We start from the raw sequence: 25,496 nt of genomic DNA, 5'->3' as shown, positions 1-25,496 counted from the left end.
TCCAGACCCAATCCCGATCCCGAGCCCCAGTCCGACGTCACTGAGACCCTGCAACATCCACGTGCCCCGTGAGGGTGGCGGCGGTGTTGGTGGTGGTGATGTCGCCGTGGCGGGCCGTTCTGATAAGATCTAGATCCAGATCCAGATCCAGGCTCAGGCCCAGGCTTCAGAGTCAATCAAGAGTCAGGGCCAAAGCCAAAGCAGAGTCAGGAATTCTGCCCGGTTTAGAAACCCGTAGGCGGGCCGACGCGTCTGTCGCGAAGGTCCTGAGTCGCGTCGTTGTTGGCGATCCGGGGAAGAGGGTCGTCCCAGAGTGAGCTGAGTCGGGTCGAGCAAAATCGAGCCGAGTCGTTGGGTCGACTTGAGCCTCAAAGACGACGAGTCGAGTCGGGTCGAGCAGGCGAGACGGGACAGGTTCGCAGGCGATGAACGCACGGCTGACCAGCAGGGCTGGGGTGTTTCCGTTTCTGGATCAGCTGGGCAGTCCTCTCTAGGGAATGCTGTCTTTTTTTTCTGTTCAATTTTTCCCTCCCCTTCTTTTTTTTTGCTCCTCGCCTACCCGAATCCTGGTTATCAGATCAGATCAGATCGGATCGAGGCTGGGCGCGTCAGTGTCATGTGGCACAGCAGCTAACGGCAGAGTGAGTGGCAGGACCGGTCAGAGCTAGACGCGGTTGCAGGTGCCGGTGCCGATGCAGATGCAGGTCCCAGATGGGCAGATTATTCCCGTCCCGTACTGCTTGCTGTGTGGTGTGCTGTGCTTACTGGCAGGACGGTATCAAAGTATGGCGAGGGCGGGAATGAATCAGAGCGTGTTTGGTGGACGATGAGGAGAACGTCCAGTCCGAGTCAGTCCAGGAGCGAGGAGAGCTTTTTCTTCTCTCTCGGTCTTCTGCCTGTCCGTCCAGTCCAGTTTCTCGCTCTTTCCCACCGCACCTTTTGTCTCGCTCCTTTCTCCCTCGGCAAAGCACAGTCCATGTCCAGGTCCAGGGCAGGGGCGCTTTGTCTGGCTTCGAGTCTCCCCTTCCTGTTTTTTTGGTCGCCATCGTTACTGCTGCCATCCCTGCTGCTCGAGCTCATCGGCGCTGCTGTCCGCGGCGTGGTGTGTGCCCTCGGCGTTTGCCCTGATAGCGGCAGTGATAAGCGGCTGGACCCATAGTGCAATGTGTGCAATGCTACCAATTACCTGCTACGGTAGGACGGCTCGGCAGAGCTGGGTATGCCCCCTGTCCAAGCTGTCCCTTGATGGTAGTCTACATTGCTGTGGTAGCCCACCCAGACTGGGCATAGTAGATATTTGCCTACCTTATTATAGAACTTCTGTGGTTCGTGGTGATCATGCAGCATACCCGTCCGATCGTTAATCTTGGTGCGCATGGGTAGTCATCTACACCAGGTGATTCGCCTGCCCATACCTCATCATGGATTGGCCAGGCCAAGTGTCTTGTTCATCAGTCTGTGACCGTTGTTGTACACATCATGTCCTCCTCCGCGCCGCCCTCTCTGCTAAATCTATCATTTGCTCATGCCAGTGCTCGTCAATTCAATCCAACTGCAGCCCATACACCCTTGGCCCTCCCTCAGTCCGCTGATGCTCTGGCCAGCGCCTCCAGCAGGTGGGACGGGAACCTGTACCGCAGCTGGCTGGTGTACGCTGTCAGGTCGATGCTCATCTGCTTCAGCTGCACCTGCAGGTCCTTGGACGTGCTCTCGTTGCCGCTGAACTGCCCGCTGCCGAGCCTCTCCCGCTGCCGCGTGCAGCACATCACCGTCCACATCAGGAGGTTGCCCACGTTGGCCGCCACCACCTGCGGCAGGCTGGCGAACTTGGCCGCGTATGCCCGGATCGTCGACGGGTCGCCGTTCGCCGTCAGAGGCAGGATCTCAAGCGTCTTGATTTGCTGTTGTTTTGTTGTCACATCGTCAGCTCTCTCTTTCGAATCATCACTTCTCCCCTCGAGGGCCGTGTCAACTTACATCCAGGGCCTGAACCCACTGGCCAGCCCCTACGAGGCTCTTGATGTCCGACATCTGCAGCAGCACACTACACGCCATGCGGTTGATTTCCTGGATACTCTCCCGGAAGAACCGCTCACCCTCGTACATGTGCATCATCGTCTTCGCCAGCTCCACGGGGTCGTCGATGGACGCCAGGCTGAGGCTGCTGTTCAGCTGTGGCCCGGGCCGTCCACCCTCGACACGTGGCTTGACTGGCTGCAGCCGCAGCGGCTCCCCTCCCACCTCCAACGAGATGGCCTCGCTCAGAGCTCGCCCGACAATCGCCACCACCGTATCGTAGTCCTCGGCCAGGTGGTACAGCAGCACCGCATCCGTCGTTCGCCCGTTGTCGTTCGCGAAGCGGCCGGCTTGCAGCGTGATGCTTCTGACGAATTCCCGCTCATCTGGCAGGCCGATCAGAGAGCCGCGAGTCTCTATTATGCCAGGCATGCGTCGCCCATCCGGCCGGATGTCGCCAATGAGCTTGCTGAACTCCCTCGTCTCCAGCACAAGCTCGCGGAGCGCCTCGTGGCACAGCTCCGCATGCTGTCTGCCGGCTTGCTGGTTGGGGGTCGTCGAGGTTTAGGCAGATGAGAATAATGTAGTCCACCGCCGCAGCCACGTTGCCTGCCCGGAAGTCGCGCGTGTAGAAGCCCAACATCCGTCCGAAGCTGCGGTTGCTCGCGAGTGTTGTGTGTCAGGAGGTCATTGTTGGACGTCATCGAGTCCGAGGCCCGCAGCAGCCCGTAGTACTCCAGCGCAATCGCAAAGTGAACCGCGTCCACGTAGGAAAATGAGTACAGGTATGCGATGGCTTGCTCAAACATCCCGGACATGATCTGCATGAAGAAGAACATGCCGAAGTTGCCATTAGCATCATCAACATTATTCTTGGGAAAGTACTTCAGGCCGACCTCCTTGATGGTGTTTTGCACCTCGGCCAGCCCGAACGTCTCCCCCCAGATCTCCACCGAGCGGTCTCCCTCACGCGCGAGGTTGAACTGCAGCCACATCCAGTCGTAAACGTCGGCGGTGAACCCCTCAAAGCTGCGGTTGCTCAGATCACAGCGACCAATGATCTTGTAACATGCCGCACGGTATGGGTCGACCGAGTTGTCAGGAGCATTGCGGATGCGCTGGCTGAACTCGGTGTTGCATCTGTCCTGAAGCTGCCTCTTAAGACGCCGCTCCTCACTTGTGGCGTAGTCGCTCATGAAGGCAGGGAACGATCGATCGATGCTCTTGAAGTGGTTCTGGTTCTCGATGACATACCGCGCGGCTTCGTTCACATGTCCCGATCGAAGCAGGTAGAAGATAACCGCCCAGACATACTCGTCCTGGCCTTCGCGCCTGATCGACTGAAGATCTGTGTTATCGGGAGCAAGATGCTTGCCCTGGGCCAAAAGGCGCACGTATGCCTTGGTTTTGCTGACAACGTCCGGCCTTCCACCAAGCTGGGCATTCAGCGGGTTCTTGGCGATCTGCTGCTCGATCTGATCCATGAATTTCTTCTCAAGAAACCTGTTGGCGCCAGCCAGAATCCGCTTGCGTAGAGAAATCGTTCCTGGCGAATTCGATTCGAGGCTGAGATAAACACTGGAGAATTGCCTCTCGCTGGCCGTAGCATCTGCGCCGGGAGAGTCTGCGTCAGGGATCTCGCCGACAATTAACACCATAGCGCGGTACGCGTCCACAAGATGCTCGCCATGCCGATCGCCTGCTTTCGACTCGACCTCTGCGAGCTCGTTGAGAATCGGGTATGCCACAGCTTGCGCCTGCTGACGGGCGTCGTTGAGTTGGTGAATCTTCTCCGCCAGCTTGAGCTGCTTCTCTCGCAAGTGGCGATCATCAATGCCGCCAGACCCGCTCGCGCCGCTGACAGTTCCAGCGCCGCCCACGTCTGAGAACTCAGAAGAATGGGCGCCAATCCTGCTGGGCGTTCCGATGACAGACCTCCCGAGACCAGACCGTCCAAACGCACTCTCCTTTGCCGTCGACTTGTCCGGGCCAGATGACAGCACGCCCTTCCGTCGTGATTTGCCGAAGCCACCCCGGGACTCCCTCCCAGGTGACCCCGGACCACCAGCTGATGACTGCTTCGACTTGATGCCGAAGTGCTCGTAGATCCTTCTCCGTTGCGCCTCCCACTCCATGGTGACGTTGTCCTCCAAGAAGGCATCGAAGTCCTTGACAGACCTTTCCAGCCCGTCCGCAATCATGCTCAGTGTAGTCTTGTTCTGCAGGTTCGAGAGATACGTTTCGACATCCACCTCGCCCTGCGCCGCGCCGTAGGCGGATCGATCGAGCCTCGAGGTCTGGAAGCCCAGGGAGCCGAGATCGCGCACCGCGGTGCCAGGATCGACGCCGGAGGCGGCAAGCAGGTAGTGTGCGCGGCCGTCAAGCTGGCGGTCGCCCGGGGCCGCCTTGGGCCCGAGCTTGCGCAGGCGTTGCCGAAGGTCGCCCAGGCCGAGATGCAAGCTGGGGAGGTCTTCCATGGGCGTAGCTCCATCGAACTGGACCCTCTTGTTTTTTGCTAGCAGGCTGTCGAAGAAGGCACCGGTCGGGGCGGCTTGCTGCGATTTTCCCTCCGCATTGGCTGCCTGGGTGTTGATGGTGTTGCTGAACAGGCTCTTGCCAAGGTTATTCGACGCATCGGGTTGGGAGGTTGCGAAGAGGTTGTTGGTCTGGGGTGCCGTGGCCGTTGTGTTTCCGAAGAGACTGGGGCCGGACGTCGTAGCCGCTTGACTCTGGGGCGCAAACAGGCTGTTCGTGGCCGGAGCTTGGCTGGCCGGCTGAGGAGGGAACAGGCTCGACCCAGGCCCAAAGGGACTGGGTCGAGCAGCAGTCTGGTTGGTGGTGGTGTTGGTGTTCGTGTTGTTGTTCAACCCGCTGAACAGGCCTCCTCCACCAGTTGAGGCCGGCTGGCTGGTCGCCCCGGTGTTGAGGTTGGCGAAAAGAGACATGGTAACTGCAGTGACATGTGCAGGGACGGTCGACAAAGTGACAGGAGCAAGTCAGGACGAGAAGACACGTCGACTGCACGCGTTGCGAGGAGTCAGGTTCGCGGCCGTCTCAGCAACTTTTTTTGTTTACCATGCTTTGGGGTTGCCCCAGGGCCTGGGGAGATGCGGCCTGTGGCAGCTGCCCACCCCGGCCGGCAAGCGCTGAGGCCCTCAAAATTTACTTGGCCCAGCTGGAGCAAGAGCCAGCAGCTAGATCCACAATGACCAAGGTACGTCCAGCTCACATGCCAAAGAAGGTCAGAGTTGTATTATATATCTGAAATCAAGAACACTCAAGGTTGCCTGTGTCGAGCACGCTTTGATGGGTACTCATTCTTCATCAATTTCCCAAGCCCTCCCCAACGCCAGCCTTATCCTCCCTTTTCTCCCTGTCGCGATTTTCCCCACAACTTGGATTGCCCTTCTAGCCTCTTGGGCCAGGTTAGGCTAGCGAGCGAGTCTTGATGATACACAACTAAAAAACACACTTCAGACCGTTCAGTCCACTTCTACTTCCCGTTCGGGCCACCGTTCACGATGTCCTTGAGGGCTGCGTCAACCTGCTGTCTGTACTCTCGCTGAGTCCGGCACTGCTCCAGGAACACCTTGTACTTGGCCTCCAGCAGCCTCTTCTTGGCCGGGTCCTTGTCCGCTCGGACCGTCTTGCCCGGCTTGCTCATGCGGTCCATGATGTCCCACAGCTGCTCCGTCTTGCCGTCCTCGTCCGCGCTGGCAGCCTTGGCCCCCAGCATCGCCGCCCCGTGCACGACCGCCGCGTTGACGTACTTAGGCACCAGCACCGGCATGTCGCACGCCGTGGCGATGAGGTCCATGAGGATGTCGTTCTGGCACTGGCTGCCCGACATGAAGATGCTCAGGATCGTGTGCCCGGACTCGTTCATCTTCTCGATGATCTGCCGCGTCTGCAGCGCGATGAACTCCATCACCGAGTAGTACAGCAGCCCCAGCCCGTCCTGCGTCTTGTCGCTGCTCATGCCGATCACCGCGCCTCTCATGTTGGGGTCGGCGATCGGCGACCGGTTGCCCCAGAGGTCGCCGTAGAAAAAGTAGTGGCGCGTGAGGTAGCCCATGAACGGGGCTTCCATCCTCTTGTGCAGCTCGTGCAGGCTGTCGTTGAGGAACTCGTAAATGTTCTTGCCGAGAGCCTTCGCGCTGGCCAGTGTTTCGGTATACGCTGGGTGCGTCTCGAGCATGTACTTCAGCAACTCGCCCGTCGCCGACTGCCCGCCCTCCGCCATCCAGTGGCCTGGGATCAGCACGTCTCGGTATGGGCCCCAAACACCAGGGACGAAGACGGCGTCCTTGGACATGGCGAGGTGGCAGGTCGACGTCCCCGCCACGGCGGCGAGCCGGGTGAAGGCCTGGCTTACGTCGTTCTTGGCGTGATCCTCATCAAGGTGGTCCGGACCGAGCTTGACCTTAGCACCCACGGTTCCGATCCATCCGGCATACGCATCGATGACGCCACTCCCTACGGCGATGCCAGCGGGCAGGCCGAGCTGCGAGGCAGCCTTCTCGGACAGTGGTCCAACAAGCTCTCCTGCGCTTGTGTACGTGCCGTTCTGTGGTTGCTGGTTAGCGCCGCGGTCTTTCTACATCGTGCTGTGACGTGAAGAGTGAAACGAAAGGGCTCACCACCCCGTCAACACCTCCCATGCGCTTGAAGTCGTCCTTCACCAAGTCACCCAGGCCGATAGAGTGGTAAAAGTCCTCTTGCCATCCCTTGACACTGCCGTCGACTCCCACGGGCACGAAACCCTGTTTGCAGACGGTGCTGCAATAGCTCCTGGTATCGTTGCCAGTCGCTAGGTGTGTCAATGCGTCCGCGAGGTCGTAGAACTTGCAGCGGTCAAACAGCTCGGGCGGCATGTGGTTCTTGAGCCAGAGCACCTTTGGGATCTCCATCTCCACGCTCATTGTGCCGCCGACGTAGCGGAGAAGGTTGTGGCCGGTCGCATTGATCTTCTCCGTCTCCTCGATCGGCCGGTGGTCGAGCCAGAGGATGACGTTGCGGTCATTGCCATCGTTGGCGAAGTCCGGCCCGGTAACGGGGACTGGCTCATCTGTGTCGTGAGTGAAGACTGCTAGGGAGCAAGTCGCATCGAAACCGACACCCTTGATACTGTCTGCCTTGACGGAAGAGTCTGCAACGACTTTCTTGACACAGTAGCAGATCGCATCCCATATATCTGTGGTTGATTGCTCCTACATAGCAACCGTTGTCAGTAGCTGCCCTAGTAAACAACGACTTAGTGTTGTTTTCACTCACATAATGCGATGCCTCATACCCGCTCACGGGCTGCCATAGCTTGATTTCCTGAGCGGCCAGCCCCTTGATCTCTCCTGACGAATCGATGATGCAGGCTCGAGCAGAGCCTGTACCGACATCGATGCCGATGTAGTGTGCTTGGTGCCTGTCCATTTTGTTTTTCGTGTTAGCTGCTGCTTTGCTGTAAAGGTTTATCTAACCCAGGCTTGTGCGATGTTGTTGCAAGCTTCGAGGGTCAAGGCTGACTACTAACTCCTCAGTTGTGGGCAGATTCGTGTCTGACAAGGACGCCATGGTGAATCAGATGCGGGCTTATAAGCCACTTGCGATGCTTCTGTGCTTGGTTTGCAGATCGGGTGGAAGTACTTCAAACGGCAACAAAGTTGAAGCTGCAGTCAGCTTGTCTTGTGTTCTGCTGTGCAACGCGAGCTCTGAAGGTCCAGGTAGGCCGGTGTAAAGGATTCTGGTATAGATATCGGGCACCAACACGCAAGCTCTCAAGGATGTGGCTTGGGGATCAACAATACCAAGGAGCTATGTGATTCACTGAGGCACTCATCAGGAGGCAAAGGGAGAATCTGATTGCTTTTTTGCAGGCTGCTCCTCAACAAGCTGACGAGCCTCCTAAATCATATTTGGCAAAGCTTCCCCGTCCAGCTACTACCACGCAGTACTGCCACCCTCACCTGTCCGATGGCGCAGGCGATGCGATGGGATGACGTTGGGGCTTGGGAGATCTTGGGGGACTCTCAGGAGGCAAGGTTTTCGGGGAAACTTCCCCACATCCCCCAGCTCCGATGGAGCTACCCGGGACTTCTAGAAGAACCAACACCCCCCACTTCTGTGCATCGCCGACGTCGCCATTGGTGTTCGGGTCCTGTCAGTCGGGAATAAAGATGGTTCTCGGCCCTGTGAGGCCCAAGGCAAATCTGCACACGGGAATATCACGAGCCTCGTCTCTTGCTTCTCCCACCACTTCTTCTCAGGCGATGGATCGCATGCTCTCCTGCTCTCGACGGTTCTATCGTGCATACGGACGGACGGACAGACAGACTGGACGCGTGCCAAGCGTCGAGGCCGCATCCGCCCAAAGCGAGTGATCGCGGAGAGGCAATGCCGATCGAGGCGCCTCGGCCGCTGCGGCTCGAGAGCTGGGGACATCACCCCATGGGACCCCCAAAGACCGGTCTTCTGTCCGCCCACCTAGATTCGTATACGATCCGCACCTCCCGAGATGCACTTGAGCACACCCCGCGTTGAGGCACCGCGGGGTGACTGTCGCCCGGACGGTCGTCCGGTGGTGACTGGACTGATGGGGTGGAAAAGTATCGTAGCACAGCTTGCAGGGATCGCAAAGCTGCATGCGGGCTTCTGAGAGCACGCACACCTACTTGTAGAGATGCGGGACTTATCTCGTGGTATCTCGTAAATTATCATGTGAGACACTGGATTTGTTGGCGTAGGAGTTTATCCTACCCTCAATGCCGGCGTTGGAAGATACCTACGAGGTGCAGTCCTACTGCCACAGACGCTGATATCGATGATGGAATGATGATATTGGTTGAGAGGGTGCTCTGCCCGGGAGAGTTTACGGGATGGCTCACCGAGGGTTCTGACTCCGCAGTTCCTGGCTAGGACCTGGGAGTCCGTCCTCCCCGGCCGCTTTGAGTATCGATAGACTCCAGCCCTGAACTGTGATTGCACTGCATTTTGGCGTCTGAAGGTCCAGATGTTTCCATTGTCGATGCCCAACGCCGTTGACAGTCGTACGAGCCTTGTGTGAACCGGGTTTCCGTATCCGACTGGAGCGAGGTTGTCGGTCAGCCCAATTGGTACAGGTCAATCCTTCACACTGTTCTCCCAGTGCTGGAGAGACATTTGATAGGTTCGGGATGGGTTCAGGTGATTGAATAACGGACAGGACGGGGTTCTGCTCATCCTGTTAGCCACAGTATGGCTGTTCTGAAGTGTCGTGGTGCTGCCAAGGCGTCGACTGCAGAATGGGAACTCAAGTTCAAAATCCGATGCACATTGGAATTCGGGGTAATATTCACAAAACAACATAGACCTGATGATGCCAGGTACTGACTGACTGACTGACTGTAGAATTGACGAATGAAGTGATGAGGTTGACCTGTTCTGACCCGGGTCGAAGGTGGCTGCTGCTGCCATGAAACCGCAGCGGCAGTTGCCTGAAAAAAGCCCAGACGCCTCCTAAATCTCAATCGACAACCCGACAACAGGCCGTCCATTCGTCCGTCCACCCACAACGTCAGCAGTGACCGTGCTGGACACCCACGAGATGGAAAGGCCGAGAAATGAGATGGCACATGACGATGTTTGGGATGACTCCGCCCTGATCAGGTCCTGGGATGAGGCTTTGGACGAGTACAAGGTATGTGCCGCGAACGCGTGTGCGTGTGCAGACCGATATCAGACACCTCTGCGGAAAGCCACTCCCGAAGACCACCCTCTTGCGAACTGAGATTGATTGGCAAGCGCAGAAATACCACAGCATTCATGCTAGCGGAGGAAAGCTAGAGGACCTTCCCGAGTACGTGCGACACCAGCAGCCCCAGGGGAGGAGGGGTGAACCTTCAGACCGGTCCGAACTCTCTCCTCGTAGGCCGAACGGTTCAGCTCACGCGTCGTCGCAGGTATTCACAGGATGCCAAGCCTGAAACGAGCGACACACACCATCAGTCTGAACCCGTCTGGTCGTCTGCGGCACTGACATCGGACCAAAATACACCCTCGAACCAGCAGCCACAGGAACACGGCGAGGAGATCACCGCGGGAAGCACAGATGATGCTACCAAGGTAAGTCTCATCGCATTGATGGACGGCTACAGAGACACACGCCAGTCCTCTTCCTGCCTGGCTGATTGCCCTTACCCTAGAGGCAATCCCAGCAGATCACAAAAGCTTGGCATCTGAAGCCGTCCGCGTCCCACCTGGCGATCCAGATTACTGACGGTTGACCTATCACGGTCGGTGGAAGATAGGATGGCATGAACGATGGCGTGGCCAGCAGCGTTGGCGACGGCAGACACGCCGGCGAGAGTCATGGCGTCGGCGCCGGAGGAAACGACATGGCTCCCCCTCAGGTTCTGCTGGGCTCTGGTACGTTGTAGGACATGCGGACAGACGAACCCATCTACCCTCGTTGTCCTTGCCCGTTTCGCGAGACCCGGCCCCGAGATTGCCAGGACTGACTTATTTGGATCAACCAGTGCAAGATGAAGGCTTGAAGAGGCTTCTCATGTCTTGGTATTACGCGGGATACTATACGGGCTTGTATGAGGGCAAGCAGACCCACCAGAACCAGCAATAGCCAGGCCAGGCATCGTCAGCCCCGGCCGTGATCGCCATACCAAGCCGTTCATCGCGCATCACGGCATGGTATTGCCGCCTGTGAGCCTGCGCGGAAGCATATCACAACGGGAGGCTGAGCATCGGATGCAAGCCGGCAAGAGGGCGCGGCGGGGCACGACCAAGCCGTGGCATGGCATCGTCACTGAAGGGAAACAAATCTTCCTGGCCGGGAGGTTGGAATTCTTCAGAAGGGCCCTTGGGTATAATACTCTTGAGTAAGGCGGCGCAATGCTAGGGGGGGCCCTTAATCCAAACCTCCCCTGATCGACCTTCAGGACGGGGTTTCTGTAACAGCTCGCGTAGCAGCACCGAGGGGGTCGTGCTGTGCCGCTAGCCCGGCAGTATGAGCTAGCTGTTCATGGACCATGCAACCACGGAGGGCTAGGAGGAAGAAGAAAGTCTATGGTTTTTGCCATGCGAAAGATTGGGCAAACTACGAACAGATGTTCACCTCAATTTCCCGGCAAGGGACATGAGGCTTGAACGATTCAGACGGTGGCGCCGACCTCCCTACTCAGGGTGTACTCGACCAAGACAGAATACGAAACCAACCATACTCTAGGCCGCTTGACACTGGGTTTCTCACCGGGCCTGGATACATCACGAGGGGCTTGGGACTGTGTGATCAGGACGATCTAATCTAACGGTCCTAGAAAGACATTCTAGTGCCCTTGCCCGATAATGATCTCTAGCAGGCATACTAGTGTGCCCCCGAAATCTGGTGATTATGACTTCACGTAAACGTCCCATGTTTCCCCCGCGGCCGGATCGGCGCCCCATCCGTTTCCGACCGGGGGGCCGCCGGGCTCGAACATTTGGAAGAGGTGGGAAAAAAAAAAATTAAGTCAAAAACGATTTGACCTGTCAGGCCCGTCTCCGAGAGCGACCTCTCTACTGTAAGAGTATCAGCCTGTCAGCGTGGGCAGGCAGGCTTGTATCCACAGGGGGCCCAATGCAGATGCACTCGACCAGCATTAATTTTGTTAGCTCGCTTTTTCTATGGGGCTTATTATCTTGAGAACTTCTCTTTACTCTATATCTATACTTACCAAAAGATACCCAATACTTTCTTTTTTCCTAAATAATTATTTCTTAATATTATCACTTAATAATTTCTTTTTTAATACTAGCAATAGCAAAGTTTTAAGGCCAGAAAGAGGTATTTACTTTTATTAAAAAAGATGTATGTTTTCAGTATAGATAGGTATTTCTTGGGCAAAGCTTTGGTGTGAAGAGACCTGCGGGTCGCTGACCCACAGATATGCCGAGCTAACAAAATTAATGCTGGTCGAGTGTAGATACTGTAAGCGTGCAGCATGACGGCAGTTTGGACCAAACGTCCCCAAGGTGGGTCTGTCGAAGAAATTCTCCGGACTGTTGCGTTGCGAACAGTGGGGCCCTCGACGTCGACCGGCAACCCGCATCGTTACAGAGTTGTGGGCAGGGCTGCATGCTGCCCGTTCCCAATCCCACCTCGCCTCCCCCTCCCTCAGCAACACCTTATCTCGTCGTGAGAGCCTTTGGACCAACTCTGGACGGGGAGCATGTACACGGCCCGCTAGCGAGGTGATGCCCAGGCTTGTGGGGGAGTCTTGTTAGGGCGCGGCGTAGAGGAGTTGCTCCACAGTTGAGACCAGACGAAGTCTGCCCGTTGTCGTCTGGTCCATGGCCGCCCACCCCTGGGATTCGGACGTTTGAGGATGCCTCGGCACGTGCGGTGACTGGCCAGTCTTCGAAGGCCTCCCAGGGCACACGCACTCACACACCAGCCCAAGAGACAAACTCAAGAAACAAGAGACAGATACAGTTTGTAGGGCAGGGAGTGAGGAGTGGCTCAGCCTCCACGGGGCCAAGAGATGCCGAGACAAAGTTCCTACTGCACAGCTGGTCAAGCCGTGGGTGCGAAGCACGCGGAAGACGAAGATCCCCTGGCTAAAGATAGACCCACCAAACACCAACGGCCTGCCCTGCTGCAGAAGCACTCACGCTGCACGTTGCAGGCGCCGGCCAGTAAGATAAGCCTGAGTAGGTGCAGCAGCTGAGCTGGGGGGATGGCCTGAGCCTGTCATGCCGGCGGTTTGATTAAGGTGGGTGAGGCTAGTGCTGTGTGTGGTGCGGGAACTCTAAACGTTATTTGGAGGAGCCGCAAGCGTAATGGAGTGCTTGCTGCTGGTCTGAACCCTTTGGCCCGAATTCAATCTTTGATTTTATTTGGGGTCCCGGAAAAAAAGAAAAAAAAAAAAAAAAACCTCGGACGAGGGCTACATTCATGATGATGTGCAATGAATGTGGCCAATCTTTTTCCTGCTGATTTCTTTGTGCTGATCTATAGTCATTAGCTGCTCTTGCAAACCACCAGGGGGGAGGGGAAGAAAAGTCTTGGGGGTCGTGATGAGCAGGTGAGCGAAACGAGCTTGGGCTAGTCGATGCCTGGTTCGGCTGTGACGAGAGCAGCAAACCCACCGAAAACCGTCGTGGATTAGCGCCGGGGCGGTTGGCGCTCCTCGCGTGCGTGGTGGCGGCGAAATGCCAAACACGATGCGAGACGGATCTGTCACAGCCCGACTCCTGCACGCAGTCCCAAGACGGGGGTTGGTACCAAGCCCAGCCAGCCAGCGCGGGGCCAGCCACACGGGGAACCCCTGCTTGGTCCTTGCCCGTGGGCGCTGCGAGGCACCGCGAGCACCAAGCCCACTTGGCCGGCCCCGGCTCCGTCATGGCTTGTCTGGCCTGTCTGGCTTGTCTCATCATCACCCACAAAACTGGGTGCTGCATGCTGCACATGCTGGGACTGGCTGAATAGTGCTCTGGTACCGGCCCTTGCCCAGCCTCTGGTCCCGAAGCAGGGGCCGCAACTCAAGCGTATCTTGCTTTAGGTTGGGATGGCAACTGCGTGCCGCGTCTCAACCAGGCCCTGGCTGCTTGCCTTTGTGGCAGAACGGTACTTGTGCCCGCACCAGCGACCCCCGCAGCACACATGTACCTGCACGCACTCACACACTCATACCTACCTAGATTATCTCGTCTGTGCCTTCCTGCAACCTACAGGCGAGGCTTCCGCCTAGCCTCGCAGCCGCCTCCCTGGCCTGCCTCTGGTCGGACCCAGTCGTGCCCGGCGGCTGATCCATGTACGGATGATTTGCTGGTCCTGTTTCGAGATGGTCTCCTGTGCCTAGGGGTGCCCAGAGACATCATCCTGTCCTCCTCCCAGCATGGATAGCTGCGTCGTCGTAACCGGCCGCATGGCGGAGTGCTATTCCCGATCCACCATGCTTTGATATAAGCTCTTTCCCTCACGCCCCAAACCTTCGTCTTGTTTGTTTCTTCCTTTCTTCCCCCATCTCTATACCCGTCGTACTTTTGCTGCTGGCTCGTGTAGATTTCGAGTACACGCTCATTTTCCATTTCTCTGTACCCGGTCATTCTTTCTCACGAGCAGGAACTCGCTACCTTATTGTACCACGCAACAGTTTCCTTCACATCGATCATACGCATCAAGCCAACTCCGGAAGTTAACATAGATACCATTCGCCCGGTATCGTCAACGTCCACACTCATAATCACCAGCCCAACAATTCGAATATGAAGTTCTCCGCAACTCTGGCGGCGCTCGCCGCCCCGCTCGCCCTGGCCAAGGCCGTGCACAATGTCTACCCGGTGAAGAGGGATACCGATCTGTTCCCCCGGAAGTCAGAGGAGAAGTCGCAGGAGAAGAGCCAAGGAGGTGAGGGTCAGGCACAGGCAGGAGGTCAGGCGCTCGCCAGCATGGCCGGCCCAGGCGCACAGATCTCGGCTTCGCAGGAGCAGCTCATCACGCTGGGTCTGTCCGGCGCCGGCATCACCACCAATGCCGCCACCGAGGTCATCATCATCTGGGTCAACCAGGGCGCCGGTGCCCCGACCATGAACGTCAACCCTCCCCCGATGGCCGCGCCCGCAGCCGCCCAGACGCACGAGGTCATGGTTGGTGGAGCCGCGGGCCTGCAGTTCACGCCCGCCGAGATCAAGGCCGCCGTTGGCGACATGGTCGTCTTCACCTTCATGAGCGCCAACCACACCGCCACCCAGTCTGCCTTCGACACGCCCTGCGCGGCCCTCGCCGGTGGTATGGACTCGGGCTTCCAGGCCAACCCCAACAACTCCGTCAACCCACCACCACAGGTCGCCATGCAAGTTATGGTCGACACTCCCCTCTGTAAGTCACCAGTGACAGACATTCTCTCTCCCCGAGCACATGCTAATCCTCATAACCAGGGTTCTACTGCAAGCAAAAGGGCCACTGCGGCAAGGGCATGACCTTCTCCATCAACCCCACCGCTGCTAAGACCCAGGCCATGTTCCAGTCGATGGCCATCGCCCAGAACGGCACCGGCGCCGGCACTGGCATCACCGGTGGCCAGGCTCCCCCTCCCGCCGCCGGTGCCGCCCCACCGAATGCTACTGGTGGTGGTGCTGCCGCTGCCCCACCTGCCGAGGGTGGTGCTGCCGCTGGTGGTGCTGCTGCCGGAGGTGCTGCCGCCGCTCCCACGATGGGCCAAGGCACGATCCAGAACGGTGCCTGCGTCTGCGCTGTGTCCTGCTCCGTCGGCTCCTTCCCTGCGGCCCAGGCCCAGGGTGTCGGTGCTTTCGGTGGTCTTCCTGGTAAGCTTTAAGAACCTAAGTATCTAAGTATTCCTAAGGCGCAGCCTCGCTAACATTCTTTCCTCTCAGGTGCCCTGCCAGCAAACATGTCAGAGGTCATGATGAACGGAGCCGCCTAAAGGGGGTTTCTCTCAGGGAAGATTATGGGGTGATTGGGACGACCCGGATGTCGACTTTTTTCTTATGATGATTTGAATGAAACTGTAGAACCCCTTTTTAGCAGCAACCCGCCGGAGACAGGAGGCTAGATTTCCTGCAACCTTTTACTCTTTATAAACGGGGGCGGCGGGGGAAGGTTGTATATGACTGGCTCGTATCCTGGATGGATATCTTAATAGTACAACCTTTTTTTCACTTTTATTCTCGCGTGGTATTTTGACTTCTCATGTGGCTTCTTCGAAAGAAAAGTCGAAAGTCCCTGTCTAACCTGCAGGCACATGAACACCATCACAAAGCATGCGTCATTCTATCCACAAGGCGCCAGGTTCCCAGCATCAGTCAGCCTTGAAGATCTTGGACGAATCTGGACCTAGCACTCGATACGAACCTTGCTGTAATGGCCAGTTTCCTTCCAGTGTGCTCTTCCGGATTATCTGTCCTTCACCCCTTCGTCCCGTGATTCATCCGTGGTGACCGCCAAGCCCACCTGCGGGAACGGGAGTGTGCCCATCCGGCCAGAAACATTTTGAAACGGGGGGATTCCCACTTTGGATACTCCCGGGCACGCCCAATGCCGAGACATTCACACACAGAAAAGGGAGAAAAGAACAGAGAGATCCCGCTTCCGTGCCCGTAGGGCTCCTTAAAATAAGGTCTGTATGCGAGATGTTGCATATGCGCGTGCGGGGCGGATGCGCTTGGAGACATCCGGTGCCTAAATGGCATCGTAGTAGAAAAGTTCTGATGATTCTCAGCATCGCCGTCCATCGTAACACGTCGGGGCGAGCGACCATGTGTCGTACCGGTGTCGGCTCTCTCTGTCTCTCTCTCTCTCTCTGAATGGCGATGGGTTGAGATGGTCGTTGACACTTCAGGCGGCTCTGTGCAACGCCGTGCGCTCGAACCGTCTCCTTCGCCCTGCGGGGTGTCTACCACTCGGCTCGCTCTGTCCACCACGATAGCAGGGCGTCAGAGTGTCCTTTGACTGACCTGGAGCATCTGAAGGATCGTGACGTCCTTTCCAGCAGCGGTAAGGCCCCAGCGGAAGGGAGTTCCCCCGCTCACGCTTCTTCGCTTGCCCTCCTCTCGTGATGTGCTCGCAAATGCTCGCACGCTTGCACAGATCGTAGACCAGCCGGACCACATGCAGAACGCCGTTTGGGAAACAAGCTCCGATCGCCAGCCCGGGCCTGCAGACTATTCTCCCCTCTGCTGGGCCTTTGGCAAACGACATAGGCGCCCTGGAGATATTCCTGAAGTCGGCGATCAATTCCAGGCCGGCACTGCTAGATTCGACTGTGGTAGACGTGCCCTGGAGGAACGTTGGCCCGCCAAAACCCAAGCTTCGTTTTGGCATCCTGGCCGACCCGCCGCCGAAGAAGGGCCACGGGTGGTTCTGGGGGGCACGCAAGTGTATTGCCAAAAGAGGACTGACTAAAAACGCTACAACAGCCGTCTCTTCCTTCTTCGCCGCTGCCCTCAGGTCGAGCCCAGCCAACAACCACCTCTGCGCCCGTGGGCGAAGGGGGTGTCGGCGTCACCAGTGTTGATTGAAGTCCTTCCCAATTCCATTTCCGTTGCTCCATGCTGAAAAGCAGAATCCGACCCCCTGAGGGGTTCCCCTCGCCTTTCCTCCCTCTGTCAAAGTCGTCGTCACTATCTCCCGCCTCGGGGGAGAAGGGGGGTAATGATGTTTTGTCGAGATATCGAGAGTTTGTCTATTTCTTGCCGGCTGCTGCTTCGGCGGCCCTGCGCTCGTCGGCTGTACGAGGTGAAACCCATGATTGTTAGATCGTATATGATACCACACCACCACAACCGACTGTCGTTCCTTGGGACAGGCCCGGCGGGGGGAGGGGGGCCTTACCAGCTTTCTGCTTCTCGCGCATCATGGCGGCGACTTGCTCCTTGTCGCGCTGCATCTCGCTGCCGGTCTTGGTGTTCTTGGTCTTCTGCGTGGCGGGACAACGAGGGTACGACGTCAGCAAGGCTGCAAAGGGGGCTGTCTTCTTTTCTCCCCGGCGGCAAAGGCGGTGGCAGCCGCCCGGGAGGGCAGAGCTGGGCCCCTTTAAAGACCGGCCCGCTGGGCGGTTAAGAGTTTGGGGGCCGGCCCAGGGAAGCGAGGCCGCAAAAGCACTGGGTAGGTTGGGCTGGGGTTACGGGACGCGGTGTGGGCTTACTTGGGCGGCCATCTTCTTCTGGTTGGCCTCGCGGGCCTTGTCGCGCTGGTTTCCACGGGCCATGGCTGGTGCTTGGTGAGGAGGAGGAGATGTCTTTCGATCTCGAGGATGCCGTGTATGTGTGATGTATGGTGTTGGGCGGAAGAGGCGTGTGGTCGTGGATACGGAGTCGTTGGGCACGGGAGAAAAAAGGGCTCCTCGTCAGTTCTTACAACGGGCACCCCGGGTCAGCCGTCGGGAGGAGGCCTAGAACAAAACGGATGGCGAGGCTGTGTCCCCACCGCTTGGACGCCCGCGCTAGGCCGCATTGGAACAGCTTGTGGGCGGCCGCTTTCTGTTTTCGACCTGTGTGTCACTGCACCCACGGGTCCATGAGCGCTGTGTGCATTCCAGTCAGTGATCCACTCGAGTGCAGCGGCACAGGCATCCTTCACATGTTATCAATTTGGTCCTAGGTTGACTGAGAGCACAGCAAGAAGAATGGCAGTCTATCTGGGGGTGGCTGTGGGTACACTGTCAACTGGTCTAACTGGTCTCTGCCGTCTGGGGTAAATATGGAACTGGTGCGAACCGAAACCAGCATGATCTTCACTGCAAGCAATCAACCACCAGGACTCAACCACGTTGCCCTATAGCACAGGTGATGTAGTCAATATCTCGTCTCGCCAACAGTACAGGCCACTTGTCAAAGGTCCTGGTGAGATTGAGCATTGCGGTAACGTATGCAGTCAATATGAAGGCTCTCCATACATGGCTCAATGCACACATATCACATGGTCTGCCCGTTCCCGATATTGCGACGGGTCATGGGACCAGTGCACTCGAGGAATTCTGCTTGTTTGGAATAGGGAACTGGGTGTAACCGGATAGTAAGTAAGCTGTGCCCGCGTGTATGCGTCTGCACCGAAGCGCAAGCGCCGAGGAGCCTGTTCGAGGTCAAGAAGCAACGTCGAGCAAGGGCCTGCGCGGCAAGTCATACAAGCGCCCGGGTTGGGCGAGTTCCTGGCCCCGGAGATTGTCTCAGACCAGGCCCAGAGCAGGATTCCATTTCGATCATTTTCGATCTGGCTGTCAAGATCGGTTGCGCCGGTCGCACAGGCCCAAGACCGCTGCTCGAGCGACCGTGGCTGTGAATTAAGGGAGTGCGGTTGGGTTGCAGCAGGAAATATTGGACGGGAAACAGGAAATGTTGAAACTGTGCCTGTGATGTGCTCAAGGCTTCTTTCTTTATAAGCCTGGCGGGGGCATTGAGTTACACGACTATTGACACGTTGATTGAAACGGTAACTTCTCGACATGCATGTCAGGCGTGTCGTCTCGAGTCGAAGCTCCGTCTGAGGTTGTCCATGGCCGGCTTGCATCCGTGCTTTCGCGCTGCGACTGAAGACGGATCCGGCCTGCAAAAAGCAACGGCAATGACAACTACGATGCAATGTCACGCAAGACGCATCGCAAGGCACACTTAGACACACAGTCAACGACTTTTCGGACGATTGTCGTGCCACGTTCTTATCAATGTAAAGTCAGGCTCGGGCTTCGCGGTTGGCAGTTAGTGGCAAGTGCATGGCGGGCATGTCCACCTTGACGCCGGGCGCTAGATCCACTTGAAACACTCGGGAGGCTCTGCCATCCAATCGACGCCGCATCGCGAGCCTGTCTGAGGACGCGCTCTGCTCCCTGCTTCGCGATCTTCAAGCTTCCCCACCGAACATTCAGGCCTTCCAGTTCATTGGGACCCTGCCAGCGTCGACAAACTTTTGGGGCCCCCGTATTCGCCGTGCCCTAGGCAGGGTTAGCAGGGACGACGGGGGTTCGTGAGCCTATCCAGGCGCCTCCTCTCGACGGCAATCATGCGCTTGCTCTGGAGTTCGCCCCTGGCGTTGCCTGGTTTGCCTCAGCCGCCAAGCCAGACACGGACACGACAGAAGACATTGCACCCTCCCTCCTGCATGCGCAGGTGGCCTCCTCGATGTGGGAACTGCCAGACAGACGCGAAGCGGTTGGGTATCGCTGCTCCCTGTCTGTACCACGCTGCCTCATCGATGAGTCGACGCGGCCCAGAACTCGACCCCCCTCCTGCATCCACATGGCACTCGCACACATCCCGTAAACAACGCGCAACCGCGGAAGCGGGAGCGCGCCAAGGTGACTGACGGTCCAGATTGGACCCATCCTCATCAACCGACGTTGCTTCCGGGTGTGCTGGTACGTACTACCGCTCTGCCGCTACGTGACATGGGCCCTTGATGGGCATGAGAGGATTTGCCAGAGCCAAGATGCATGTTCGCTGTTTGCATGAAACCGACTTCACCCTGGCGCCTGGGATCGCTCCAGAACACCCGTTCTTCCCGCAGCTAGAACAATGCTTCAAGACCAATCCATTGGACAGCACCGCGTTTGTTTCAATGAAAGGAGCTTCGGGCCACCCTTGCACTTGCAGGACCGGCAGGACAACTATGACTATGACTGCTCGTGCCGCCTCCTCCTTCCTGCTTTCCGCGTGAATCCTGCCTTTTGTCTTCTATCAGATGCTGCGGGGGCACATTCTTCGCAGACCACAATAGGACGCGCTCCTTAGTCTCTATTAAAGACGGCACGCCCGCTTTTCCATTCATCTCTACTATTGTCTTGTTGCCCACACCCACCCAACCGTAGATCGGCTTACCTGCCGTGGACAATGCTTGATATCCATTCATACTGTCGCTACATTGTTCCATTACAATAGTACTGCTCGACGCAGGCTCGATCATAAAACTCATCCACCTGGCGCCGACATCCTCAGCCTCGACACTCAAAGGACTCGACCCTGATACCAACCACTCTCTTCTTAACTCCTCGAATCTGCGAGACAGAATCCGGAAACACCACTACCAGCACCATCGTCACTCACTCACTCACTCACATACCCACGTACTCACTACTGCCGGCAGTAAAACTCATACATTCTGTACGCAACATCGGTCCCAGACCCTTCTCCATCCCGTCCCTGCTAACATTTTTCCAGCTTTTATTCAGACAGCTCTTACTATCAAGGCGAACAAGATGATCAACATGACTGACAGTGGCCGCTTCTTGGGCTCTGCGTGGTGGATACTCCAGGTCCTCCGCGCCTGCAACATCATCGCCCTGCTCAGCGTCTCCGCCGCAAGCATTGTCATGGTCATCAAGACCGACGTCAAGAACAGCTTCTTCTTCTTCCAGGCCTTCTCTCACCTAGTCACTGCCGTTATTGCGCTCGTCCTCATCGTCTCTGAGCTCCCCCAGCCGCGGTTCGTCAGGGACTTCTTCCGCAACAACTGGCCCACCTTCTCTACTGTCGACGCTTGCAACAGGGGTCACTCACTGGCCTGGCTGGGTGTGTGGATGGTGTCCATGGGCGCCTGGGTTCTCGGCTCCCTGAACGGCGACAACCTGGTCGAGAAGCTGTCCCTGCCGCTCTGGCGACTGACCCTGGCCGCTGGAATCCTCGCCCTCGTCTTCGGTTTCTTCAACTTCCTCGTTTCCGTGCTATTCCGCAATGGATCCCACGGTATCACCGCCCGCATGATCCGCGAGCACGGCGCCAACGTCTACAACGCCCGCACCAGGACACTGCCCCCCGACTACGACCTCGACGCCTCGACCCTTAACAGCAGCAGCCACTCCAACTCGATCCGCAAGGAAAAGCATAACGCCAACGCCGGCAACCGCTTCACGCAGAACTTCACGCAGGGTTTCGCGAACAACCGCATCACGCGCATGTTCGGCAAGGACAAGCGGCCCCAGATCAGCGGGCCCATCGGCGCCCCCGTCATGCATGAGCGGGACGTCGAGGCCCAGTACCCCGAACACCACCCGCAGGAGAACGTGGTGATCCGCCCCGTGAGCCCCGTGAGCCCCGCTACCGCTAGGGAGTCGTGGGAGGGGAGCGACCGGGCGAGCCCCATCGCGCCCAACGTCCAGGTATGTGAGAGGCCCGCGGGCAACTGGATCTAAAGAGGGAAGAACTAGCCCGCGCTGACATTTCCCTTTTTTGCAGCGCCCACCAACCGCTCTGCATCCCGCCTACACCGGAAAGGCGCGCACGTTCCGCTCGAGTATCTACTCCACAGCCTCACACCTAAACAGGTTCTAGGAAAACAAGCTGTCGACTGCGGACGGTGCCGAGTGGTTCCTAGGGACTCCGTCCGATAGGGCGGAGAACAGGTTGAAGAACGAAAACGATCACGAGAGAACGAAAAGCATATCCAGGCGTTCATTTTCAGTTTACCGGCGTTGATGAGAGATCCAAACCAGATACCCAATAATTTCGGAGGAGAGAAGGTAGGAAAGTGGAGGCTGACTCGCCTTAGTGGCTTCGGTGCGACGGCGCAGCCGAGCATCGCGAAGCAGGTAATCCTTAGCTCTAATAAGGAATATTCACTGTAGTACCACCGCGAGTTTATTCTGTGACCATCACTCGCGAAATGTCAGGCCAAATCCTTTTGTCACATCCAAATTGTAGATCGGTCCCTCTGTGACCTTTGTGGCTTGCCTTGCCGGTGGAAGTACACTTAACCATTGAGACACCATCTTGTCTCGGAGGGCTAGCAGCAGACCGTGATCATGTTACGTGGCCTGCTCAGACATGGCCCATACTTATCAGGCTTTCGTAGAGTCTGTAGCGGGTCAGTGCGGCACAAATCCCAATAAGTCGGTTTAAATGTCTCTGATGACTGTACAATGGCCTCCTGCGTTAGCTTCCCGGGAGACGAAGGATCGCTAGGTTTGTACAAACACGTAGGCATAGTTGAAGACAGTGGCACACGAGTGATTCACTAAGCCAACGAAGGGATGAAAACGAGATGGACGTTCAACGTGGGCTAAGGACATAAAAGCCCGAGCAGGTGCCTGCTCAAATCTACCAGCTTCTTCCTGCCCACCATGAGATCTATCATTCCAGAAGCTTGCTCCTGGGACCAAATCTCTACTGAAAACAACTCCGCCTCGAAAACGTCCCAACATGTCATTCAAGATCATTCTCGCCAGCCTTGCCCTCCTGGCGATGGTCTGCCTCGGCGCCGACCCCCAGTACCAGAAGCCGCGCGTTGCCTACCCCGTCTGGGAGACGCCCGCCAGCAACCACTGCGGCAGCAGCTCCTTCACCTGTACGTATTGAACTTCACCCTTGGGCACTACCTCCAAACTTCACACACACCCTGGAGCACCTCGCCAAGACCACCACCCTAGGCGCCGGTGTAAGGTGGCTGCTAACACGAGGCAGACTTTGGCGCCAAGGACAAGACGGTCCCCATCGCAGATTGCAACAACCTCCTAGCCCAATGGGACTACGGCCACTTCACTTACGAGCTGTCTCGGTGGGAGAACTCGACGGCGCTCGCGGACCACTTCTTCATCCTGGGGACCAACGGCAGCTGCCAGTTCGCGCTGAAGAGACTCGACGGCCTTGACAACACAATCCTGTGAGTTTCCCCTGACGACAAGCCAGAGGAAAGGAAAGCTAGCTAGTAGGATGGTTTACTGACTTTTCAAAACCTCGACATAGGCTTGGAGACCAGGACATGAAGGACTTGGTCCACAGTGCTATTTCCAGCTCGCACGATGGCGTCACCTTCGAGACGGTCGAGGGACAGATGAATTGCGACTCGGATGCTGGCAACGGTGGAGAGGTCAACTTTGAGTGGACCCTGCGGACTCCTGGTAGTACCAACTAGGGTAGGTCTTTTGTGCCTTGGGGAATGGATCACTTGGCAGACTCTCAGGAATCCCCTCGTCGGAACAATCACTGACGCAAATCGTTTTGATCCCAGCACAATTTTGCCTGAGCATACCTGTGCCTCCATCAGAAAAGTGTCATAGATTCCTCAGCTGAGCTTCAACGTGTTCGTGACAATGTTTTTGCCGTTATGAAAAAGGCATGGTGACGTTGATACCGTACAATTCGTCAACAAACTCCGGCATGTCATACAAGGTCAACATGCCTTCAAAAGTGTAACCCATTTGATAAGTCACCCCAAGTTTTGATCACCAATCAGCTTTATAATCCTTCTTTGGGGAGCTATTTAACCAGATGGGGGCATATGGTCTGTGGCAGCTAGACAAGCCAATGAACCAATGTGATCTGCAGTTTAAGAAACGTCTAGACCAACAGGCTAAAGAATCACACGTAGCTCAGAGTCATAGCTTGCTGAACACAATGCCAGCCGAAAGTCCAACTGATCATCAAATCACTTACTCCCGCCTCTTTTGCCACCTGCCACAGATCTCGAAAGGATTCTCAAACAGCGTCGATACCATTGGCAAGCCCACCAGAAGCAACACATTTCGACCTGCAAACACCTCCAATACTTGACAAGATGCTTCCTACCATCCTTCTCCTTTGTGGTATGTTTGCTGCGGTCAGCCTTGCCAAGGATCCTCAGTCTCAAACGCCCGGCCTTGTCAAGAACAACACCCTCAACACCAGCAATGATCAATGCGACACGACCACTGTTGGCGTCATCCGTGGTGGCCAGGTCCAGGTGACTGACTGTTTTGACATCATGGACAGCTCGGGCACCGCCAACTTCAGCGTGGAGATGTCGGACTGGAGGGACTCGACCGACCTGTCCGACGAATACTACAAGCTCTTCACCGTTGGCAGCTGTGAGCTGGCAGTGAAGCGGATTGATGGCGGCAAGAGCACTACCTGGTAAGTTACATTCAACCACTATCACCTTGTAGAGTTTTGAGGGACACCCAGTTTGCTGACCGTTATCGATATATAAACAGGATTGGCAAGTTTGACATTCACAGCATCATCAACCAGTCTGTTGAACTTGCAAAGACGGGAGGTGGGGATCAGCTAGAGACTACCCACGGAGAGATGAATTGCACTTCAAAGGGGTCACCGAAAGCTCTTATCTCATGGACTCTTCGACAGGCGAGCAATGACACTGGCAATGGAAATGTCAAACCTGAAACTTTGCTGGGATGGGATGAGGGTGGAAGCAAGACAGCAACATAATCAAGAGCTGATTCTATCCATGCTTACATGGGCTGACGAAGGGATCCGAGATACGCTGTGTCTGAGGTAACAAGCTACAGACAAGGGAGAAAAGGTGATTTCTCATGTCTCTTCTCACTTTGAACAACGAAAAACAAACCTGTGTGATCGAAATGTGCTGCCTTTTGATGCGATGACAACAACAGAGTTCAAGATCAGAAGGAGTCCGTGCGGGCTTCTGCATGGCAGCATGGGTAGCTCGGCTTACGTAAACGACGCTGTCCAGCTAGTCCGGCTCCACGCCCTCGACGTCCGTTTGCTCGCCGTTCCTTCAACTTCACAACATCTGCTACTTACTGCAACAGGCTTCACTGCCTGACCACAAATAACCTTCCCACATCTATTCAAAGTTTGGAACGTGGCCGACTGCCAATTAAAGATTTGTCCAGTGCCTACCATCGTACGACTTCTCGCTGGGCTTCAAGCCGTGCCGCGCCGCCGATCGCCCATCGAGATCGCAGTCCATCCTCGACCACTGTTGACTGCAAGCGAAGCCCACGAAAGCTCCCCGAAGTGCATATTACAGTTGTTGGAAGTGAATACTCACCGTTTTGCGCGTTTGGGGAGGAAGATGATGAACAGTTGAGGCGATCGAGATTGAATCTTGCGTGTCACATCCTTTCTTGGCTGGGCTGGAGGTGGCCGTGCTGGAAAGAGCGTCATCCTCCGGAGCGCCAGTCTCTAGGGAGCAATAGGTTCTGCGCTTATTCAGATTCACTGTTCGGTGTCCATTTGGCCGTGACGTTGGAGTGCCGGGCCATTTCTGAATGCCACATTTGCAAACGCTGGGCCCTGTCACCTGTTTATGAACCTCGCCTTCCTGGCCT

The 25,496-nt window shown here is 56.7% G+C and overlaps 8 protein-coding genes across 8 annotated transcripts; 5 read left to right on the top strand and 3 right to left on the bottom strand.

Moving 5' to 3' along the window:
• Window positions 1–1,580: 1,580 nt before the first annotated feature.
• On the bottom strand, window positions 1,581–4,961 carry INS49_011103 (uncharacterized protein; the record flags this gene model as incomplete). The annotated part of the gene is made up of 3 exons (XM_043171822.1): window positions 1,581–1,901; window positions 1,978–2,559; window positions 2,658–4,961. The coding sequence occupies 3 exons, from the start codon at window positions 4,959–4,961 to the stop codon at window positions 1,581–1,583; spliced, it is 3,207 nt and encodes a 1,068-aa protein (XP_043023567.1).
• Window positions 4,962–5,509: 548 nt separating this feature from the next.
• INS49_011102 (uncharacterized protein) lies at window positions 5,510–7,584 on the bottom strand (the record flags this gene model as incomplete). Its single annotated transcript, XM_043171821.1, has 4 exons — window positions 5,510–6,583; window positions 6,657–7,226; window positions 7,291–7,435; window positions 7,544–7,584. The coding sequence occupies 4 exons, from the start codon at window positions 7,582–7,584 to the stop codon at window positions 5,510–5,512; spliced, it is 1,830 nt and encodes a 609-aa protein (XP_043023566.1).
• A 2,008-nt stretch (window positions 7,585–9,592) lies between these two features.
• On the top strand, window positions 9,593–10,624 carry INS49_011101 (uncharacterized protein; the record flags this gene model as incomplete). The annotated part of the gene is made up of 5 exons (XM_043171820.1): window positions 9,593–9,685; window positions 9,795–9,844; window positions 9,948–10,110; window positions 10,296–10,413; window positions 10,524–10,624. 5 exons carry the CDS (start codon window positions 9,593–9,595, stop codon window positions 10,622–10,624), a joined length of 525 nt encoding a protein of 174 aa, XP_043023565.1.
• Window positions 10,625–14,247: 3,623 nt separating this feature from the next.
• On the top strand, window positions 14,248–15,425 carry INS49_011100 (uncharacterized protein; the record flags this gene model as incomplete). The annotated part of the gene is made up of 3 exons (XM_043171819.1): window positions 14,248–14,860; window positions 14,920–15,306; window positions 15,376–15,425. 3 exons carry the CDS (start codon window positions 14,248–14,250, stop codon window positions 15,423–15,425), a joined length of 1,050 nt encoding a protein of 349 aa, XP_043023564.1.
• Window positions 15,426–17,183: 1,758 nt separating this feature from the next.
• Window positions 17,184–17,708, bottom strand: INS49_011099 (uncharacterized protein; the record flags this gene model as incomplete). The annotated part of the gene is made up of 3 exons (XM_043171818.1): window positions 17,184–17,227; window positions 17,333–17,417; window positions 17,646–17,708. The coding sequence occupies 3 exons, from the start codon at window positions 17,706–17,708 to the stop codon at window positions 17,184–17,186; spliced, it is 192 nt and encodes a 63-aa protein (XP_043023563.1).
• A 2,979-nt stretch (window positions 17,709–20,687) lies between these two features.
• Window positions 20,688–21,759, top strand: INS49_011098 (uncharacterized protein; the record flags this gene model as incomplete). The annotated part of the gene is made up of 2 exons (XM_043171817.1): window positions 20,688–21,587; window positions 21,664–21,759. 2 exons carry the CDS (start codon window positions 20,688–20,690, stop codon window positions 21,757–21,759), a joined length of 996 nt encoding a protein of 331 aa, XP_043023562.1.
• An 867-nt stretch (window positions 21,760–22,626) lies between these two features.
• INS49_011097 (uncharacterized protein) lies at window positions 22,627–23,338 on the top strand (the record flags this gene model as incomplete). The annotated part of the gene is made up of 3 exons (XM_043171816.1): window positions 22,627–22,771; window positions 22,888–23,086; window positions 23,170–23,338. 3 exons carry the CDS (start codon window positions 22,627–22,629, stop codon window positions 23,336–23,338), a joined length of 513 nt encoding a protein of 170 aa, XP_043023561.1.
• A 642-nt stretch (window positions 23,339–23,980) lies between these two features.
• Window positions 23,981–24,630, top strand: INS49_011096 (uncharacterized protein; the record flags this gene model as incomplete). Its single annotated transcript, XM_043171815.1, has 2 exons — window positions 23,981–24,315; window positions 24,396–24,630. 2 exons carry the CDS (start codon window positions 23,981–23,983, stop codon window positions 24,628–24,630), a joined length of 570 nt encoding a protein of 189 aa, XP_043023560.1.
• Between the last annotated feature and the right edge of the window lie 866 nt (window positions 24,631–25,496).

The sequence above is a fragment of the Diaporthe citri genome, assembly GCF_014595645.1.
Source record: "Diaporthe citri strain NFHF-8-4 chromosome Unknown scaffold_5, whole genome shotgun sequence".
Taxonomy (NCBI): domain Eukaryota; kingdom Fungi; phylum Ascomycota; class Sordariomycetes; order Diaporthales; family Diaporthaceae; genus Diaporthe; species Diaporthe citri.
Note: the sequence above shows the minus strand (reverse complement) of the source record. Positions and strands in the feature narration are given on the sequence as shown.